The sequence below is a fragment of the Rhinichthys klamathensis genome, unplaced genomic scaffold, assembly GCF_029890125.1.
Source record: "Rhinichthys klamathensis goyatoka isolate OS25496 unplaced genomic scaffold, OSU_Roscu_1.1 h1tg000387l_1, whole genome shotgun sequence".
Classification (NCBI taxonomy): domain Eukaryota; kingdom Metazoa; phylum Chordata; class Actinopteri; order Cypriniformes; family Leuciscidae; genus Rhinichthys; species Rhinichthys klamathensis.
In genome coordinates, this window is record NW_026606891.1 from 1,194,741 (window position 1) to 1,215,508 (window position 20,768).

The 20,768-nt window shown below is 37.9% G+C and overlaps 1 protein-coding gene across 2 annotated transcripts in view; it reads right to left on the reverse strand.

Annotated features, from left to right (window-relative positions):
- The window catches only part of mdga2a (MAM domain containing glycosylphosphatidylinositol anchor 2a), a 146,413-nt gene extending 128,576 nt beyond the window's left edge, over nt 1-17,837 (reverse strand). Inside the window, exon 1 of one of the 2 annotated variants that reach the window (XM_056234036.1) lies at nt 16,951-17,837. In XM_056234036.1, coding sequence (XP_056090011.1) covers nt 16,951-17,023 — 73 coding nt within the window. In that variant the 5' untranslated portion in view covers nt 17,024-17,837. The remainder of the gene's footprint in view (nt 1-16,950) is intronic. The other variant, XM_056234037.1, reaches the window with a different exon arrangement.
- Between the last annotated feature and the right edge of the window lie 2,931 nt (nt 17,838-20,768).

Genomic DNA, 20,768 nt, shown 5'->3' on the forward strand with positions numbered 1-20,768 from the left:
GGGGAAAATACGGAACGCTGTTGCTTGTGTGAACAGTGCATTTGTGCATTTACCAGTAAAGTCAGTCTGGTAATTTTACGGTAATTTACCAGGAATGCTGTGTGAAAGGGGCTAATGATAATAAATGGCATATACACAAATCTGCAATAGTGAAGTACTATAAAAAATTAGCAACATTGGTCATTTCACACTGTGCTTACCCCGGGTTATCGTCGTTCTAAACCTAGCTTTTAACCCCCGGTAATGGAACACTTCACACTTCAGAAGCGGCGGTAGCACCGCTTTTTACCCGGTGTTATGGAATCGTTCTCTGGAGCAGGGTTAGCTCCACTTTTGTGGCGTTAACTCTGCATTGGCATTGCGATGCCAAAAGTGTACAGTGTGAAACGATGCAGTGCTAGAATGCTACGACTAGATGCTTAGCAACCGACAATCAATAGCGTGCCTCATATTCACATACTTTGGAAAGTCACATACACCGTGCATTGTACAGTAGGTAGTATAAACAGCAGTTTCAGCATTTGAGGGGGAAAATGTGAAATGGTGATGGAAAACGTGACAATTGGATTGAAGAAGAGACCGTATCATTCTTACCTTTATAGTTCGGAAAGTCTACTCAGGATAAATGCGATAGTACAGTCAGTAAAATGATAATATGTAATGGTAATATGTGCCATGCTAGAGTCTTATACTTATACATATTGGGTCTCATTCATGAAACACGAGCAGAACGAATTTTTGTGTAAATCGTGTGTAAAGTGGTTCTGGCGTAAATTTTCGGATTCATTAAAATGTTCGTATTTTCCAAATGTTAGTTGGTACACAAGAAATCTACACCTGCTCCCAGCCACGCGTAAATAGTGCGCTTAACACCCGAACGTTTTGCTCATTAATAAGGCTGGATTTTAATTCACCTTAATCGGGCACAGCATTTTGAAAAAATATTATATATAGTAATTACATACGGTTTTTCTTATTATGAGAGCCAGTAATAGCATCTGCGATGGTCCTTCTCCAGTTTGAATACTATTTTTCCGAAGTGAACAATTCGTTTTTTGCTCTCAAGCTTAATGTCGAACCATTTTCTTCTCACTTCTGGGAATGTTCGATTAACAGATGAAACTCCATTAACTGCATCTGTAATATGCTGCCAAGTTTCCTTTTTTTTTAGGACCCGATACACCACTATGTACGGTTGAAAATAAAATGTGGCATTTTGAATGAACTTCTGATAATAAAACTTCAATTTCTGCATCTGAGAATTTTTTTTTTTCATTCGCATTCATGTCATAATATGATGCCCATATATAGTTGTCAGTCGGATTTAATGGCCGCGGGATTTATGGTAATTGAGAATGAACGTGCACGCGCATCCCATTTACGACTGATTGGAATTCATTAACTCACACTCACATTTTACAATCACATCTGACGTTTACGAAGTATTTGTGAATCAGGAGAAGAGTTTTCGGGAAGGTCTCTTTACGCGCAAATCACTCGCATATTTACTCGTATATTTACGAATGTTTCATGAATGAGACCCATTGTGTGTGGCGTTCAACCAAGTAGTGACATTGACACCGCAAATATGCAAATAAGAATGTTAACCTTGGGTTTATGAATGTGTGTGAAATGGCAGCATATGAATACCGAGAAAATGAAGAGCAGCAGTGTGAAACGTGTTAACTATTTCAAGTGTTAAATACCCTAAAGTGAATCATCGTAAAAATGGGAATTTAAATAATATTAATGACAATACTGAATGAGGGCTGTGGGGTCCATAAGAACAAAAAGTTGGGAACACTGATCTAGACTGCAGATTAGTGTTAATATTGGCAGACTGCACTCCAAGACAACTGATCTTGAAATCAGTGGAGGTCAGCAAAAAGTTTTTCCTTCTTGTAACGAAGAAAATCAGCTAATGTTTCACATTTATTTCTACTTGCGCTTAAGGTCTTTAAAACATGATGAATTAAGGATTTAAGAACATTGCTGACATAAAAAACTGAGCTCTGTACAATAATAATATAAGAATAAGACAGGAGCAAACACAGTATATGGCATATTTCTATGTTATCATTAGGAGAACAAAACCACTTATACTGTAGCATTCATCTAAGATCTAGGTAGTTCATCTCAGTTCACTACAGTTCACCATGAAGTTACATCTTGAGGCACATTCATAATTCATAATCTTGGATCATTCACTTTGATCTCACAGAAAACCCAATTACTATTCTAAAGGAAACAATATGATCATAAAGATAACAGAGTGGCAAAAAAGCTTTGTGGAGGAATAATTTATGAGGTGCATCACTAACACAGATCTGCATGTACACTATCAAAGTTACAGTATGTGCTGATGCAGGCACACAGGCTGTTTTTCATTATAGAGCATACATTCACACTCCAAAGACCAGCCGAGGAAGAACTGCAGTAAATAACCGCAATGGCTGCCTTACAAAATAAATGGTATAAGTAATGAAAAAAAAACTCAGAACAGAAAGAGGGTTATGCTATTCAGTAGAAGAGAAAGACCAGGTTTACTTTAGGGCTGCCAACTAATAGTCGACTAAATGTTAGTCCATGAGAAGAGGCTATAGGTCGACTAAATTTTAATTAGTTGGTTAGTTGCAGAAAAAAAAAACTCCACAGGAATTGGCAAAGTCGCGCACTGACAGATCGTTAACACGGCTGGTCCATGCCGTAATATGTCGGGCAGAAAATCCAAACTACTGTAGTAAAATTTCGAGAAGGTAAAAAATGACCACAAAAAGGTGACTTCAAACATGACTTATTTAAAACAAAGTAGTGTTAGCCACTTCACGCGGCTGTGCGTAATATTAGGCACATATCCAAGTGTTCTTGTGGAGTGTGGAAGCTAAATTAGTACCGCGGTTACTGCACGACATGTTTAACTAAACTTCCACATCAGAGTGGAGTGTGTGAAGGGAAGGCAGTGTGGCATCTGTCAGGTGTTATAAAACAATGAAGCACACAAGACAGTAATAGGTAACTTCATTCATCTGGTTTAATTTTCAATTCCGTTCTCGCACACATTACGTCATTACACAAAACTTCAACAGTTCAGACATCCTCTTCAAAATAGTAGTCCCAACACAATTCTACTTATGAACACAACAGGCTGGCTTTATTTTAAGCAAGACACGGAGCTCACTTCTCTCCGACAAACTCATGTTATTTTCCCATCGGAAGAAAAAAATTGTGACGTAAGGTATAGGACAGGTATACCCTAATTGTCCATATTAATGTTTCAGTTGCTGTATTTTATTTATTTGTTGTTTTTATGTTTATTTATTTTGTTTGTGTTCTGACCTCTAAAAAACTGAGTTTGTATTCGACATTAAGGCAACACTGATATTTCTCTTTTAAGTGTTTCAGTTTGCTGAAGTTTTTTTTTATATATAATTTATATTTACGTCCTACGTTTTATTTTCGTCAAATTTCATTTTTGTAAAGATAAGGTTGTTAGTTATATTATAGATTAAGTATTTTTTGTTTGCATTCTGATCTCAGAAAATGTCATGCAGTGTGGGCCTAAAAAAAAAGTATAAACCTACAAAAGTACTTGATTTTTAATGTTCTTAAGTATTAAAAGTGAAAAAGTACTGATCAATGAACGTTTATTTTGTAATATTAATCTGGCCCCCAGACTGAGCCTGTGGTTTCTCCCAAGGTTTTTTATCTCCATTCTGTCACCATTCAAACGCTCATGCCTATATAGACTATACACGTAATACACATGTGCATGGCTTCACCGTTTTTACAGATTCGTGTTTTTGAAGTTTACACGGAGAGGATAACGGTATCGTTTTCAAAAACTCATCTTCATAAACTTGCACTTCAAAGTTTGCGTTCTCAGGCCACCAAAGCGGCATTGTCGTGTAAATAAACAGCCAGAAACCATACAAAGTTTTCTGTTTTCAGTTACGCTGTCTTGTAAACAGCCTCTAAATTAATAACTAATGATTTTTAAACGGAAAGGAACCAACGCTGAACTTCCTTTAACTGGACAGTAACTTTGTTCTAGAGATGCTGTACAGCCAAAACAATCTTTGTTGCATTCATTTCCTGTAAAGCTGCTTTGAAATCTGTATTGTAAAAAGCGCTATACAAATAAAGGTGACTTGACTTGTATACTTTTAAATGTATAATTTTATAATATATTTTATATGATCCTACTGCTAAAAATACATGGGGGATGGGGTGGGGGCGTTGCTGGGTCTGACATCATTATGAAGAATAATTATGAATGGTCAAGTAGCCAACACTAGTCAGTAAGGAAGATTAGTGGATGCAGATACTGTACATATACATGTATGTATTGATCTGCAAGTAACTGTTTTATTTTATAACCAAAACTTGTCATACACTATCAAAACATCAAATATATTAAAATATCAATTTAGGTTTCTGATACTTCATGTGTGCAAATGTAGACACATGAAGTAAGCGTTTAATTCTGGGGACCGGACACCGGTTATTTTGCCAAGAGATCTCTTATTTGTTTTTTATATGCGTCAAGACATAGAAGAGAAAGACAATTTTCTGGAGAGATGGGCTTCATTCCAGCTTTCTCTGTTCAAAATGCGTGTCGACAAACAATATAAAAATAGACGAATCAGACATTGCGTCTTGGTGACAATTTCTTCAGTTCAAAATAACGAGGAACAACATGTTTTTAGGAAATGTAGTGGAGTAAAAGTAAAAGTTTCTCAAAATAAAAATACTCCGGTATCACTGTTGATAAGAAAAGTTGGCACGGCACGATTACAAACTGTTCCCGGCCCGGAATAAAATTAAAAGAAATATCTGATCATACTTCATAACGCAGTCGCTATTTACATCTCATATCATCTGTAAACTCTTGCATTACCAAGGCAACAACTGACGCATTTGTATTTACATTACAAAGCATTCTGTTATCAGCTCCACAGTCGAAAATGAAACCATCTGTACCAGCTAAGTCGGATCGGCACGCAATGAAACAGTTAAGCAATGAGAATGGTTTGGTCCAACGGTGAAAACTTTTGTTACCAATGATTGAAGCTGAATTATCTAGTACTATGAAACAATCAATATTTGTAATAATTAATTGGTTATACGGGGAAAATATATGCAATCAGAAAAATGCAAAAAAATGAAACATTTAACTTTTGTAACCCACTGTATTTTCATAACTCTGACAGCATTGCTTCATAGAGCCTTGCTCATGTCGGTAAGCTGATTTGATATTTGATCATGACCAGATCTGTCCAATCCCAAATATACAGATTACTTTTGATCTCACTAAGATGCTAAGAGAAGTATTATTGTCTGGCGTAATCATACTTTGAGCATCCATCATCATTTTGCTTAAAATCAAGAGAAAGAGGAAACTAATACAGCCTCTGTCTGACTCTGTCCTGTGTACAGTAACATCTTTTTCTAAATTTGTTTACAATGATCATTTTGTTGGCTTGATTGGTTTCTTTATAATGTCCTTGAGATTTCACCCAATTACAGAGAATGAATGGATTCCTGCATAAAGTCTTCCACTGGGATACAATAACAGTGTTCTCTTACGAGAGGTTCTCTCGTATTGCGTAAGCTATAGCTTACGCTACGGAAAGATTCATCTTTTCTGAGAAATTGAAGCCAAAAAATTATCCTATAATTTTGTATCCATTGTCAACCCAGTTCAGCTGCAGCAGACCATGAGCGGGCTAGCTAGCAGCTCATTGGTTCGCTCACAGAGAACTGCTTAAGCCTATGAGGAGACGCGAATGAACTCTCGGCCAATGAGAGTCTGACATGCTCTCATTACGTCAGAGCCCGCCGAAACGGGCGTGGTCAGAGTATATTACTGGCGTCCTAGGCTGTAAACTCTGATTTTCATCTCTTCAGCGAGGCTACACGCATCTGCTGATCCTGAGAGAAGCCGCCTTCGTCGAAAAGGCAACTCTAGCGAGCATCTGGGAGACTGAGGAAGCCGGCCGTCTTCGCCACCTTCAGCCGTCACACAGAGCCCACTCTCATAAAGCGGTTCCAACCCGCTCGAGTTTTAGAGTGCATACGCGCGCCCACGAGCCCGTGTGCGCGTCCCACCTCTGCTCACTCTGTTACACGGCCCATAAACTCCTCTCCGAGTGTAAGTCCCGCTGTTATAAACACTATGAGCGCGCTCACGCAGCCCGCTATGGGCAGCAACGGGGACCATGTAGCCATTCACCCTCTAGCGTTACGCTTCAAAGCGTGGGAAGCTATTCCGGGAATTTCCTAGTGGGTGCTAAACACAATAAGGCTAGGCTATTGCTTACAGTTTCACCGCCGCCCTCCACGTATTCGAGCGCGGCTAGAAACTATTGTGAACCCAGAAGCAGTGACGCCGCTCCGTTCAGAGATAGCAAAGGTATTGTGCAAAAGGGCTATAGAGAGAGTTCCTCTGCCTATGAGCGAGTCGGGAGTTTACGGCCGTTATTTTCTGGTTCCCAAGAAAGACGGCGGCCTCAGACCAATCTTAGACCTCAGATTTCTGAACAAAGTTCTCATGAAGAGACCGTTCAAAATGCTCACTATCAGAAAACTCCTCGCGCATGTGCGCCAGGGGGACTGGTTCATTTCACTAGATCTGAAAGATGCTTACTTTCAGATTCAGATAAATCCCCTTCACAGGCCATCCTTACGTTTCGCCTTCGAGGGCCAGGTTTATCAATACACCGTCCTCCCGTTTGGCCTATCCCTAGCACCCCGTACGTTCACGAAGTGCATGGATGCGGCGCTCGCCCCCCTGCGGAGTCAGGGGCTGCGAATACTGAACTATTTGGACGACTGGCTGATTTTGGCACAATCACAGAGAGAGCTACTGTCTCATCGTACAGTTCTCCTCGACCATCTGAAAGCTTTGGGCCTCTCTGTCAACTGGACAAAGAGCGCAGTACAACCCAGTCAGACTATCTCCTTCTTGGGTATAGAGCCAGACTCGGTCACGATGACGGCTCGTCTGTCAACACAGCGCGCGCGCCGTGTTCAGCGTCTCGCCGCATCTTTTCAGATGAACAGACTCACACCTCTGAAAACTTTTCAGAAGGCGTTGGGTTACATGGCCTGGTTACTGCGCATGCGCCCGCTTCAGCTCTGGTTGAAGAGCCGTGTGTCTCACCGTGCGTGGACCACGGGCCGCCAGCTGATAAAAGTAACGCAGACCTGTATCACAGCTCTGCAGGCATGGACTGTGGCAGAATGGTTTCAGCGGGGCGTTTCCATGGGGACCCTTTCTCGCGGAGTCAGATCCAGGAATCTCTTCCGGCTGACAGAACGCATCTTAGTTTGGTCTCAGTGTCACCTGCTCTCGCTCAGAGCGACGCACGTGCCGGGCCATCTGAACGACGGTCCAGACAGTCTGTCCAGGAACCCCATTCCCCCCCGGGGAATGGTCCCTGCACACTCTTACAGTCCAAAAGCTGTGGCGAATATTCGGCAGAGCAGAGGTGGACCTCTTCGCCTCAGAAGGGAACACCCACTGCCCAATATTTTTCTCAAAGAGCGAGGACGCGCTAGCCCAGACCTGGCCCAGCCGCCCGCTTTATGCATTCCCTCCGGTTTCTCTGCTACCACAGGTGCTTCAGAGAATCAGGGAAACACGCCACTCGGTGCTCCTCATAGATAGGATCATTTTTTGGCTTCAATTTCTCAGAAAAGATTAATCTTTCCGTAGCGTAAGCTAGCTTACGCAATACTCGTTCCCTCATCTAGAGAGAACCGAGGTTACGTTAGGTAACCGATTCGTTTTCTGCAACACTAAATCCTAGTGCTTATGTAAAAACAATGCCTACATAAAAGAAAAGGCAGAAATATATTAGCATGAGACAGGAAGGATGCAATGACTTCTTCGTAAATCTGTGAGCATGGCCTTAAGTTAACCAGCTTTCAGCTTGTGAAATTTTAATTATGGAGAGCATCCTCACACAAGTCATGGTAACTCTCAAGGTAACCTGCGGCACAGGCCTACCAGACTTTCACATCTAACGACTAGCCTCCTCCCAACATAGATAAACGATAAACAATTCATATCCTCTCTGAATTGAGAGATATTTTTTTATCAGTCGTCCATGACCTGAAATGTGGATATCAGTTTTCTGAGACCGTTTCGAAATGTCTTCACGGTTTCAAAGAAAGTGAAACCTTCTCGAAAATCAACTCAAACAGAGCGGTGAACCACAAAATGAAGCCTGCCCGCATTGCTTGCAGTAATGTGCACTACTTTATACTCATTAGCACTCATTAACACTTATTAACACTCATTCTCACAAAATCTACAGCTAATGGCTTGATAAACGTAAGCGGAGTGCCTGCGCTAATAGAAAAACTCCAAGGGTCGATGCATAAAAATTTACGGATTTTCACGTTGACAAATGTCGCTTACATCTGCCCTGAAGGTTCACTGATGCAGTTGCAAAACTCACTTATTCCCATGAATGTTTAATGAGTTTAAACTACAAGCTATTTTCATTTAACGTGAAACACAAAAGTCTATAAATGTAGTTGAGAATGTTTGTTATAAAAAATAGAGAGCAAATATCGTTCCAAATCAATAAAGCACCATGGGTAGGTAAATAGCTCCCAATCCTTTTACACTCTTTTCATTTCCCTGGATTGAAATGAATAAAAACAAAAGTCAAGAAATAAATAAGCCTTACAAGGCGCATGTATTACCTTAATATAATGATTCTACCGTAGTTTAAACCTCACAGCCTGTGCCAAAGGGGAACACAGATGTGCAGAGATGTTTTTTTGTGTGTGTTTTTTTTTGCACAGGGCTCAGCAGGAAATGGTTCTGTAATAATGCTTGCTGTCCTCAGAGACCTTCACTGAAGCATTAACAATGTGAAGTCCAAGGTCTTGCTGAGGTTATTTTGTGCTGTTCCATTGGTTGTTGGAACATTCTTTGAGTCCACACACACAGGTTTGATCAAAGCACACTCACTGTTCATGCATAGTTCAGCAAAGCTCTTGTCAGGAAACATCTACACTTGACATTTTTGAAGAAAATATGAGTGGTGCTTGCCTGTGCAAATCTTGCCTCCTCAGTGCCAGTGTGTAGTGAGTGGTTTAAAGGGTGTTGCTCTGTTGCTAATGTGTTCAAAGTTTTTTTTTTAAAGGATTATTTTTTTCTTAAAGTTTTTTGTTTGTTTTTGTGGCAGTTTTATCAGTTGCCAGGCAAAAAAATCTAATTACTTGGTAAAGTAACAGCATAACTCATCTCATAATTTGAGGCATTTTAAATGTATTTATTTATTTAATTAATTATATTTCTATTTGAAGGGAGAAATAAGCATTTTTAGGTTGTGTTCACACTTGTAGTTCGGTTCGCTTGGTTTGTTTGGTCCAGACCAAAAAAAACAAACAAAAAAAACATTTAGTCTTGGTCCGCTTAGCGTTCAGATTGGCATTTTTATCACCGAACCTAAAGGCATAGGGATACGTTTTGTGACCTATTGCCTATTTTGAGACGGAATGGTGTGTGCTGGGATAAATGCGCTCAATGTATGTGCATGCATATGATGGTATTTTGCCCAGATACGAACTCGTGAAGAGCATATAAAATGTGTAAAAGTGTCAAAACAGCGTCAGGAATCCCTCCGGCACACACACACACAAATGATCTGCTGTGAGGAGACATGGTTCCGAACTGTGATGGGCAACATCGTGACTATGACGAGAAAAAACAGGTATGCGTGAGCATTCTGTCCTTTTTAGGGTCACATCTTCCTGTTTTTGGTTCTTTTACAGTACATGTCATGTTATTCGAACTGTACCAGAGTTCGTTTGGAAGTGGACCGAGACCCATCTTTTCAGCAGTCTTGGCCTGCTTGTTTGGTGCAAACCAGGGTTCGGATGGCAGCGTTCAAACTTATTCAAATAATCTGCACAAACAGAGAAATCACACCAGGGTTCGTTGTCTTATCATGTCTTAGACGCCTGTCTGAAACCAGTTTCCGTAGGAGGTACAAAATCTAAATAATTCGGTTCTAAATCATTTGGCTTGATGTTATGATGTCTTAGAATGACTAACTAAATAAATAAACTGGGCAATAAGGTAGCTTTTGGACATAGCCCACATTTTTTAAATAAATAAATAAACTGGGCAGTAAGGTAGCTTCTGGACATAGCTCACATTTTGGATGTCTTCCTAATCTAACCCATCTGGTATTCATCAGTTCGATAGTAGAGTGCTCCATGACCTCAATCAGATGTGTCAAATAAGGGATTCATACAAAATATGCAGTGCTGGGCATATTCCAGATACCATTAGAGAGTAGATTTTCAGTAAGACATTGTAACCTCAAACATCAGTTTCTGTCAATCACCATCTGCAAGAGGCTATTCGGTTCAGAACAGCTATACAAATCAGTAAGGATGGAGCGACTACCAAAGTCTATAAATATAATAAATATAGGATTGGAGATGTGAAAAGCACATCTTGAATATTGTGCATTAGTGGTTGTCATGTATTATATTAGCAGTAAGAAGGTCATTATTTGAGACTGGTATGAAAATGCTATAACTTTTGAAGTTTATGAACTTTTTGAAATTAATGAAGTAATTATCACCTATCACATGCAATGTACAGTAGTACATTTACTGTCCAAAGTGTTCTTAAGGGAATAGACAGTTCTTGTGACTGAGGTCTTTTGTTTTTATGGTTCTGTGTGGCACTTTGAGAGTCACTAATCTTGCCTTTCTGCTTTCAGGACTTTAGCTCACACTGGTCCTCAAGAGAGGGAGGCAACATCCATTGATTATTTTTTCCCTATATACTGTACTTCCAGCCATTAAATATTCATTAACATTTTACCAAATCTTAGTACTGTATTGCTATTATTAGTCTTTGCCTTTTCGGCCCAGTATTATTCTTGGCCACTATAACTCGCCCTACAAGAGCAATAATGATTTCTTTCAAAACGGCAGTGGGTTGCAGTAATGCATTGCATGCTTAATCATCCACCTGTAATGTGAAAAAAAGTACAAACCCACAGGAGCAGAAAGCCTACAATACACTAACACAAAACAAGTATTACAAATGAGGAAAAAAACGGGTCCTCAGTATGAAAGCCTAAAGCCCGCTAAAACCTTACAAAATTAGCAGCAAGACAGCTAAGCATATGCAAAGTTTTTGCTGTGTCACATCTTTAGAAAACTATTAGAAGAATAGTGTATATTACAAGATTTGTGCAAGATGGTACTACACAAAAGTGTTGTAATATTTATATGGCCCATGGGCCCCCAGTGAAACTGGCAAATCTTTATAAACGAGTGCCAGTGGATGTGTGGTTCTCAAATGTTTTTCAAAAACAAGCAGTCAAAGCCAGAGGCATCCTGCCTATTCAAACAAGCCTGTATTTTGAGCCATGCATTTTGAATGCAAATTCCAACATTAATTATTTGCATCTTTAATTAAGTCACACGACACGATTATTATTGCAAGTAGAAATAGCATCAAAGTGCTGTGGTGAAAAACGCTCAGCAGAAAGTGTGTCAGTCAAATCAAGTCACACCTGCTTCTGCAGATCAATTGCTTTCAACTGAAAATTCTGTCAACATCTAACCATCCACATGCCACTCAAAACTCCTGAGATATCTTTCCTTATGGAACACAATGAGCTGTTATTATTTAAATCCCAAAACTGGTTTCCATATCCACTGTTAAATTCAGTTGTGATTTTGCTTGTGTTTATTAAAAAAAGAAAGATTATATGACTAAATTATGTGGGGTTTGAACTCCTTTGAACGTACGTACGTACGTACGTACGTACGTACGTACTGTAATATACTGTATTTTTTTTATTTATTTATAGATGCCATTCAAACTTGTATTTTTTTACAATGATGACTTACATTGATCAAAAGTGACAGTAAAGACATTTACACTGCTACAACAATTTCCATTTTAAACAAATGCTATTCTTTTGAACTTCCTATTCATCAAAAAATCCTGAAAAATATTATCATGGTGTTTCAAAATAATAAAAAATAATAATAATATTCATCCTTTCTGAAGGATCATGTGTTAATGAAGACTGTAGTGATGGCTGCTGAAAATTCAGCTTTGCTATCACAGGAATACGTTATATTTAACAATATATTTATATAGAAAAGTTATTTTAAATTGTAAAAAATATTTCACAGTATTATTGTTTTTACTGGATATTTGATCTTGAAATCTTACCGACCCCAAGCTCTCCCAACCCCCATTTCTGTTTAGCAGTTGTGTTAGGTTTGTTGCACGTTGCCTTAGTCTTTCAAAGTTTAGGCTACAGAACATGGCACACTAAATGTGCTACACAAACCGGGAGTGGAGGGTTGATAAATAATTCAGAGAAACGTGTAAAGAAGGTTGTTGTATTCCACATTAACAGTAATGCTTAACAACCGTAATATGCATTGTACATCCCAAGGTTACTCGGCTGATGATTGCTACCATGGTGTAGAAAAGCATGTAGAAGGACTGGAGTAATTGACCTTCTTTGCACAATAAGACCCATCGCATAAAGATCTACATTGTGGCCTGCAACATATGCTACTGTACAACTCAACCTCATTCACAAGTTAAACCGTTCCCCTTAAGAAATTGCACTTGGGAATGTAAGAGAATTTTGAATATTGTATAACTATTTCTATACCTTTTTAATGTCTGCTTGTAAGAGGTGTGAATTATTTACAGTAGAAGCCAGAGGAACTGAGAATGGCCCTTTCAAAGTGGTCAGTCCAATCTGGAGGAAACTGTCAGAGGCAATTGGCTAACTCTGTTTAACAATGTCAATGTATATGAATGCTATTTTCATCCCCCCCCCCCACCCCACCCCACCCACCACCCTGCCCCGCCACCTCAAATATACTTCCAGCTTCCAAAGTTCAATATTACACAACAAGAGACTGTCAGTATGTGTGACCATATGGTACATTTTAGATGTAGAAAAATGCAGCCATCAAAATTGTATTAAACTATTAAAGTATGTACTATTTCTAAAGTAAAAAGAGGTGCTTGACCTTTGTTTCTGAAGGGTCCAGTCTTCATAGCAATGTTTGAACCAATGTACAATGAAAGTAAAGCAGTCTGTTGTGGCCAGATAAGCAGAATGCATTTGATTATTCTGTCAGTGTTAGTAAGCAATTCTTCTATGGACAGATGGGATATTGAAGCTAAAAAATACTTAAATATTAGCAGCTCGGATTAACACTGGAAAAGCAGAGAATGGAAGCATTTAGCTTAAGTGTGTGATACTATCAGCTGACCACTTAGTCGACTGTCTGTGACAGATATGAACCTGGAATTAATGGAGAGGGTGCATATGAAATATGAAACAGAGAGCCATCACACAGGGTATAAATAATATAAATATCAGAAAAATATCCATATCTATCCAATCAAAACATGCTGACATTAGATACAACAGTTGACAGACAGTTGTACTGAATTACATGAACTAAAAGCATATCGACCTCTTAGATGTCTTACTATCGGAGCCCTCTTTTTCATTTCGGCCTAAGTGGCCTGTTGGGATGCTGTAATATAGTACATTAGTCTCACCGTACAATAAAACATTTATTAGTCTTTCCAGTTAGCATCTTCATCAAAGTTGATTGAGGTGTAATTCTTATTGACTTTGAAAAGGAAGACGAGTTCAGGTATTTTAAAATTTGCATCTCTGTTCACCAATACGTAACAGCGCCCTTCTTATTTTCTCTATTTGATTATAAAATCAGTGCAAGTAGTGTAAAGCTAACCTGAAAGTCCACACTCTTCAAATGACATGTCTTGTTAAACATATCCTTTGATCAGGCAAATGCAACAAGGGGAAAAAAAAAGAAAACAGTTGTCATGTGAACACCAAGAGCAACATTAATTGAATAGGAGAGTGATATGAGTTAAGCATATTTGAAGTTGAAAAGAACAGGAAAAACATGTTGCCACTAAGAGGCAGAGTGCAAAGAAGGTCTGTTAACTTTTTTTTGCACATCCTGCACGTGTTAGAAAATACAAAAGACCTAACTGTTGTTCCATGCTTAAAAGGTAAATGACCACTCCAGACTTCCATGCTCAACTTGAACGACAACTACAACCTTACGAATTAATGTGAACCTCGTAAAATGCATTAAAGACTCGCTGGAAATGATATAGGCAGATACAAATTCCATGAAATCAAGGCACCTCTATCCAGATTACCATTGCTGATTGTGGGGGTAAATCTACAGAATTCTGTAGAATGGTTTAATTGCAGCAAACATCAAAAGTATGTATTTTTCTTCACAAAAACAGTGCATACTTTTAGGGCATATAAGGCGAATTGGGATGCAGCGTTCCTGTCACTCCAATTCAAATTCCAATTTAACTTCCAATTCAAAAACCAACTCTTGAACTGAAAGGGAGCAAATTCTTTCATTGTGGTAAACGTGTTAAACCAAAACATTTAATGATCAATATGTAGGGGTGGAGGATACAGTATGTAGAACGTGTGGCTGTTTGAATCCTGTTGAAATCTGTAGAGAAATCTGCAAGTGCAGGATCCATGCATGCAGACCAACTTAGAATTTATCAATTCAATGTTCAAAACCCCATCCTGATTCAACATGCAACATCCATGGAGTAAACTAAGAGGGCATGAACCAGCATCCAGCTCCTAGAAATGAAGTGCAACCCACAACAGTTCAAAATTTGCACAGGTCATTACACAGGAATCATTTGTTTGTTCATATGCCACTTACAAATAGAAAGCAAGCCAACACACTGTGAAACATGAACATTATCACACCATTTGACCATTGAATGTCAACTACTGGAAATATCACAGATCCCGGATTATCACATCTAGCAAGTAACGTGCCATATTTAATATGACATAAATCTAATCTGTATAAGTAAAATGAAAAGAATAGCCTGAGGTTATCACCAACTGTCTACTCTAGGGTCATCATGGAGTCCACAATATAAATAAATGGATAAATGTACATTTTAAGTTCTTAAAAATAATGGACCACCTGTCCACTGTGCTTGACTTTAGGTGCTCACAACCAACCTGTAGCAAACATTTTGCACTGATTCTTGCCCTTATTTTCTTTTTTACCAATCCAAACAGTCTTCCATTAAGTAACAGTAAATCTGCCCTTGTAATCCATGTGACGTCAGCTAAAATCGGTCTCCCAGCCGACGCTTTATAGGTATAGCCTTCATCCCATTATGACCAACCCCTTGTAATATTCTGCAGTAGGCTGTAGGTTTCTATGACTGAACGGTTGACATGAGCAGTCTAACCTACATAAAATTCTGTCAAAGGAAATTTAACAACCTTACATCATATAGTTACTGCATCATATAGTACACTACAATTCACAACAAATGTGCTTTCATGGCTATGCCCTTAACATTGAAACAATGATAACTATTAAAACTATTTCCTTGATTGCCACTGACAGCAAAGTAAATGTATATAAAATGGCACTGTAACTTAGTCCTCAAGCATGAATATATTATGTGAATAAAAGGAATGACATTGGGGAACATTAGGAAAAAATAGGGCTAGTTGTCACACTTTTCCATGTAAATATTTCTAATGTACCGTATATCTGACTGTCAATTTCTGTATTGGCTACAAAATAGCTATTCAACATAGCTATTTAACTATTGAGCTTAGAGGACAAAATTCATCAAATATTCTGTTTAAAGAGGTATTTGAACTATACACAGAGAAAGCACATATATTTTTAGAATTGTTTTTGATTCAAAACCTTAGATACATTCACTGTAAAAATGTTATATAAATAAATGTGAAAACACTGCACTAAAAACATGTTAATTAGTTAAATGTAAGTTATCTTAATGCATAAAGTAAAACTAATATTATGTTGATATAATAAATGACAGTATATTATAAATTGTGATATAATTTATAACAATCCATGTAATTCTTGTGATTTTGAAATGAAGTAAACAGTATGGATTACCTTAAAATTTACATAACAAATATATTTAACAAGGTAATATGAAATACACATTTACATTTAATTATTAAAATGATGTTTTGTTTATAAATAGAAAGTATGAGTAGTAGTATAAAAGTATCATAAAGTAAAATATTTTTTAAATGAATTAATCGCCTTATAATTTTTGGAAAAGAGATTGGGAACCATCACATTATTTTTATCGGTTATACACATTGAATCTACAGTGTTTTATACTGCATTTTATATTATTCAGTTAATGTTTACTGCTTTGTTTTGTGTAATGTGTAATTCCGAAAGTGTTCTGTATTGGGCAAACTATGCTCTGTCTTTATGTACTAATACCCAGTTGCTGGAAAGGCCACTTTAGATTATCTCCAAGTCATTATGGGTCGTTCCACTGTACCACCTGTGTCATTAGCTAATTGTAGCCTATACGCCAGTTCAGTAACATACAGGTTTTAAAGGCTCACATAAGTTGGTATATCAACATTATATAATTTAACGACATCTAGATGACGGATTGAATTATAAAAGTCAACAAATTGCGCACAGTGTAGCCCTTGTGACAACTTCCCAATGTGGCAAATAGCCGTCTAGTCTGCCCATATACATACTTTGCAGCAACGTTTACCACAGATGACCAGTGATCTTTATGCGTTGATCAAGCAATGCATCTTCTAGTGATAGATATTTCAAAACATCCTATCAATAACGGTTATCGTGCATGGCAACGTAGCCTATTTCATGCATAAGGCCAATACGAGGCAGACTGGGACCACAGGCTACCCCACAGTGCACCTGTAACGCAGGAACTGTCAATTGACATGTGAGATATAGGGCCTACATCACACTGGATATCATTGAGAATGAACATCCACATCTACCTCGCAAGGTCACGACAGTTCTGTAAAGGCTATAGTACGTAGCTGCTACGTCTGTTTGTCTTACCGTATATTCCCTGGCAAAAAACGCCTTCAAATAGTGCGGCCAATAACCACAGGAGAGCAAAGATAATATCCATCTTTACGTTAGTCTGAACATATCCAGCTCCTCAGGCGGCGAACAGTTGAAGGCAGTACGTGCAGTCCAAATCTCCCACCTCGCGTGGCCGTATCATCAAGAAACAGCTGAAGTAGTGTCAGTCCGAGATGTCTCACAAGTCATTTCTTGCCAATTCAATGCAGATGTTCTCACCAAATTGGTCTAGGCGGTGATATAAATATGTGACAGATAAGGAGGACGAGCATCAAACCTTCAGAGCGGGTCTCCTCCTCACACCTTCGCCGGCATTAAGCACCGACGCGGCTGGCGAAAGTAAATGACAGCGCCATGGGAAACACGCGCGCTATTAATCGGTTACGAGCGCTGGCATCCACCTCTTCGACGTTGCCAAAAGATAATACTGCGGAATTTAATGCGAAAAATAACCAATAATCGACGAGACCGCCTCTCTCATCCCTTCGTGGTTTCAAGATGCCGGTGAGGCAGAAAGGCACGCCGAAAAAAGCTGCTCCTTGATGCTGATGGGAGCGCTACTATAGTAACACTATAATTCTTCGTCTCCAGCGGATAAACAGATGAATCCGCTATTTCATTAGAGCTGTGTGGGCCAGCTTTACTTCTCGGAAGTCTTTGGTCCCGGCTTGAAAAAAAAAAAGAGAAACAATGACACACACACACACGGATTTGTCAGGTCAGGTTGCCTATATTCAGGATTAACCGTAATTTAGACTGGATGAAATGTGAAGGGTGGTCGGGCACGCTGCGCCATACGTACTGCGCTGGAACGCCGGAGCCCAGCTGGCTGACTACGTCAAAGAGCGCGTGAGTGAGTGAGTGAGTGAGCGCGCTTGGATCTCATTTGTATGAGAAGCACTCTCGCGCTGAGAACGTTCGCAGCAGAGCAACGTGAACTTCATTATAAATTAAAGGCCGCTAGTCTAAATGGTATACATGCTTTCTGACGTTTGTTCGTTCGTTTGCCTTTTTTCTCTCATTGAAACGGAAGATGATAGCTGCTATTAATTTCGCCGCTCACCCTCCTCCCTTGTCGACTTTATAACTATCAAATGAATGATTTTTCCTTCCATTATCAACCGCAACAATGCCAGTAGATGCGAGGCTATACATTCTGTTAAACATTTCACCATTAAATCAGGTGATGTTAATATGCCAATATATTCGAGCTAATACAATCTGTAAAACGAACTGATGATGATGACACAGGTGGTACAAGAGAAGGCCACGTGATGACTCACTAGCAACCGTGACCAATTATCAGATACTAAAATAAAACAGTAAACAATAACCAAACTAAAATACCACAAAATAGGCTACTCAACTGTACATAACATAATAAGAAATAAAAATGTTATGATTTTAATAGAGAATTCTGAGAATGGCCATTTTACTGTAACATTTTACAGTAACATTATGTAGGCTAATTAATAATTCACACTTTTGTTTAACTAAACAATTTACCATGTTTTAGTAATAAGTATACATATTGACTTTTTTAAACACATTTTCAAAGCAAATTTTAAATGTAAATGTCATGAGCCACTAAACTTTTATGATGGCCATTCAGTGTTTAATGAGTGTTATTTAAAACTTCCAGGCAAGCGAATGTGTGCAAGTAATATAATAAAACCTAATAAACAATACATTGTGCCACAGGGTCTTGCGTGACTGTAATCCTTGATCACAGTAGCTCCTGTTCATGCATCACCCTGATCGAATCATGCATCACCCTGATCGAATCAATGATTTTTGTGTTACCAGCCCAAATCTTTTTGATAAAAGCTGCCAGCACCATACATTATGTCCTTACATCTGTATTATCGATATGAATCATATTTACATAATATTTATATGAAATATGCAATTGAATGATCAATCGAGTGGATTACAAAATCTTAATAATACTGTCAGCTTTGTCAGGGCTTCACAGCCATAGAGGATTAGTTGGTCAACAAATTGTGTACTGTACATATACTGCCATCTTCTGGAATAAAATAAAGTTACATGAAAATACATGGTGACATGCAAAACAGCACAAATTGATTACATTTTCTATAAACATAATATTATTCTTATTAATTCGCTACTTAACATTCAAATATTGTAGCTGAATATAATTAGTGTGATTATGGCTTTAAGAACTACACAAATTAGAAATGACATAAAATGTTGTTGGTGGTCATCTAGACTTATCTGAAACATGTAATCATTTAACATATAAGTGATTGCAAATGGTGTTTAAACTGCATTATGTGAAAACACCATATAGCAATAGCATTGATGAACATGAATAGGCCAAAATATTTGTATGATATTTTTGGGTTACTTTTGCTTGACAGTCCTTATTTAATTGTCATTAAATGTAAAAGAGTGGCCAGGAAGTTCTTCAACAACCCATGGAAGAAAGTTAGTCGTACATATGATGTACAAAGATGAATGCTGCTGAGTAAATGATGACACCATTTTATTTTTTAGATCATTTTAAGAGAATAACTATTTGATTGATGTTTTCTGTTTTCACAATACCCAACCTTTATTTTGTGCTGCTCACTTAAAAAAAAAAAAAAAAAAAAAAAAAAAGACTCTCGTTTAACTCTCTTTAATTTCCTGTTCATTCCCCATTTTACATTTCCGTGTAACTGGCTACATCACTAATGACACTTACAAGGTAACAGGGAAATGTTGACAGGAAACAGGCTCTCAGAAATTCACTTCAAAATGGTGCAAATTGTATAAAAGCACAAGTTTTTGTTTTTCCAATCTATCTTTTATTACAGCTATTTGATTAACACGTTTGTATAGTCTAGTAGGATGTTGTTGCACATCTTTATTACACGTTATTAATTTTGTTAGGTTTATGTGAAGTTTTTAATGCTGTGGAATGTTAATAATCAAAAAACGGCAAACACTATCTGCAAAACTGAGGTCCAGAACTGTAAATAAAACAAGGCAAATTCAATGTTATGGCAGTTGCACTGGGTGTGACATTTGTTTTTGAAAGTCTTTTATTCTCACTAACACTACAGTAAATACAGTAAAAACTGCGAAATATTACAATTTAAAATAACCGTTTTCTTTTTTTTAAATATATTTTAAAATGTAATATATTCTTGTGATGGCAAAGTTGAATCAACTCCAGTCTTCAGTGTCACATGATCCTTCAGAAATCATTCTAATATGCTGATTTGGTGCTTAAGAAATGTTCCTTATTATTCATGTCAGTTGTACTTAGTATTTTTGTGAAAATCATGATATATATTTTTCAGGATTCAAATAAATAGAAAGTTCAAAATAACATTTATTTTAAATAGAAATCTTCTGTAACATTACATTACAAATGTCTTTACGGTCAATTTTAATAAATTAAATAAATCCATCCCTGCTGAATAAAAAGATCAATTTATTTAAAAAAATAAATACATCTTACTAACCCCACATTTATGAACAGTAGTGGAGTGAACTATATACAGTCTATACATGTTTATCTATACCAACAACAGTAAGGTTATTATTATTATTATGTTTTTTTTTTTAGTGCTGTACTGCATGGTTTCCCACTAAAGTGAATAAATAAAGCTCTTTTACTGTGTCAGGTTAATTGCTGGACTTCAGCTAAAGCTAGATACTTTACAAAGCTACACAACAGACATGACAGCTGCATGTGTGGTGTAGTCACCCATGTTATTGTTTAATTAGGGTGTGTTAGAAATGTGTGTGTCAGAGAGATGAGGCAAATTAGCGCTGGG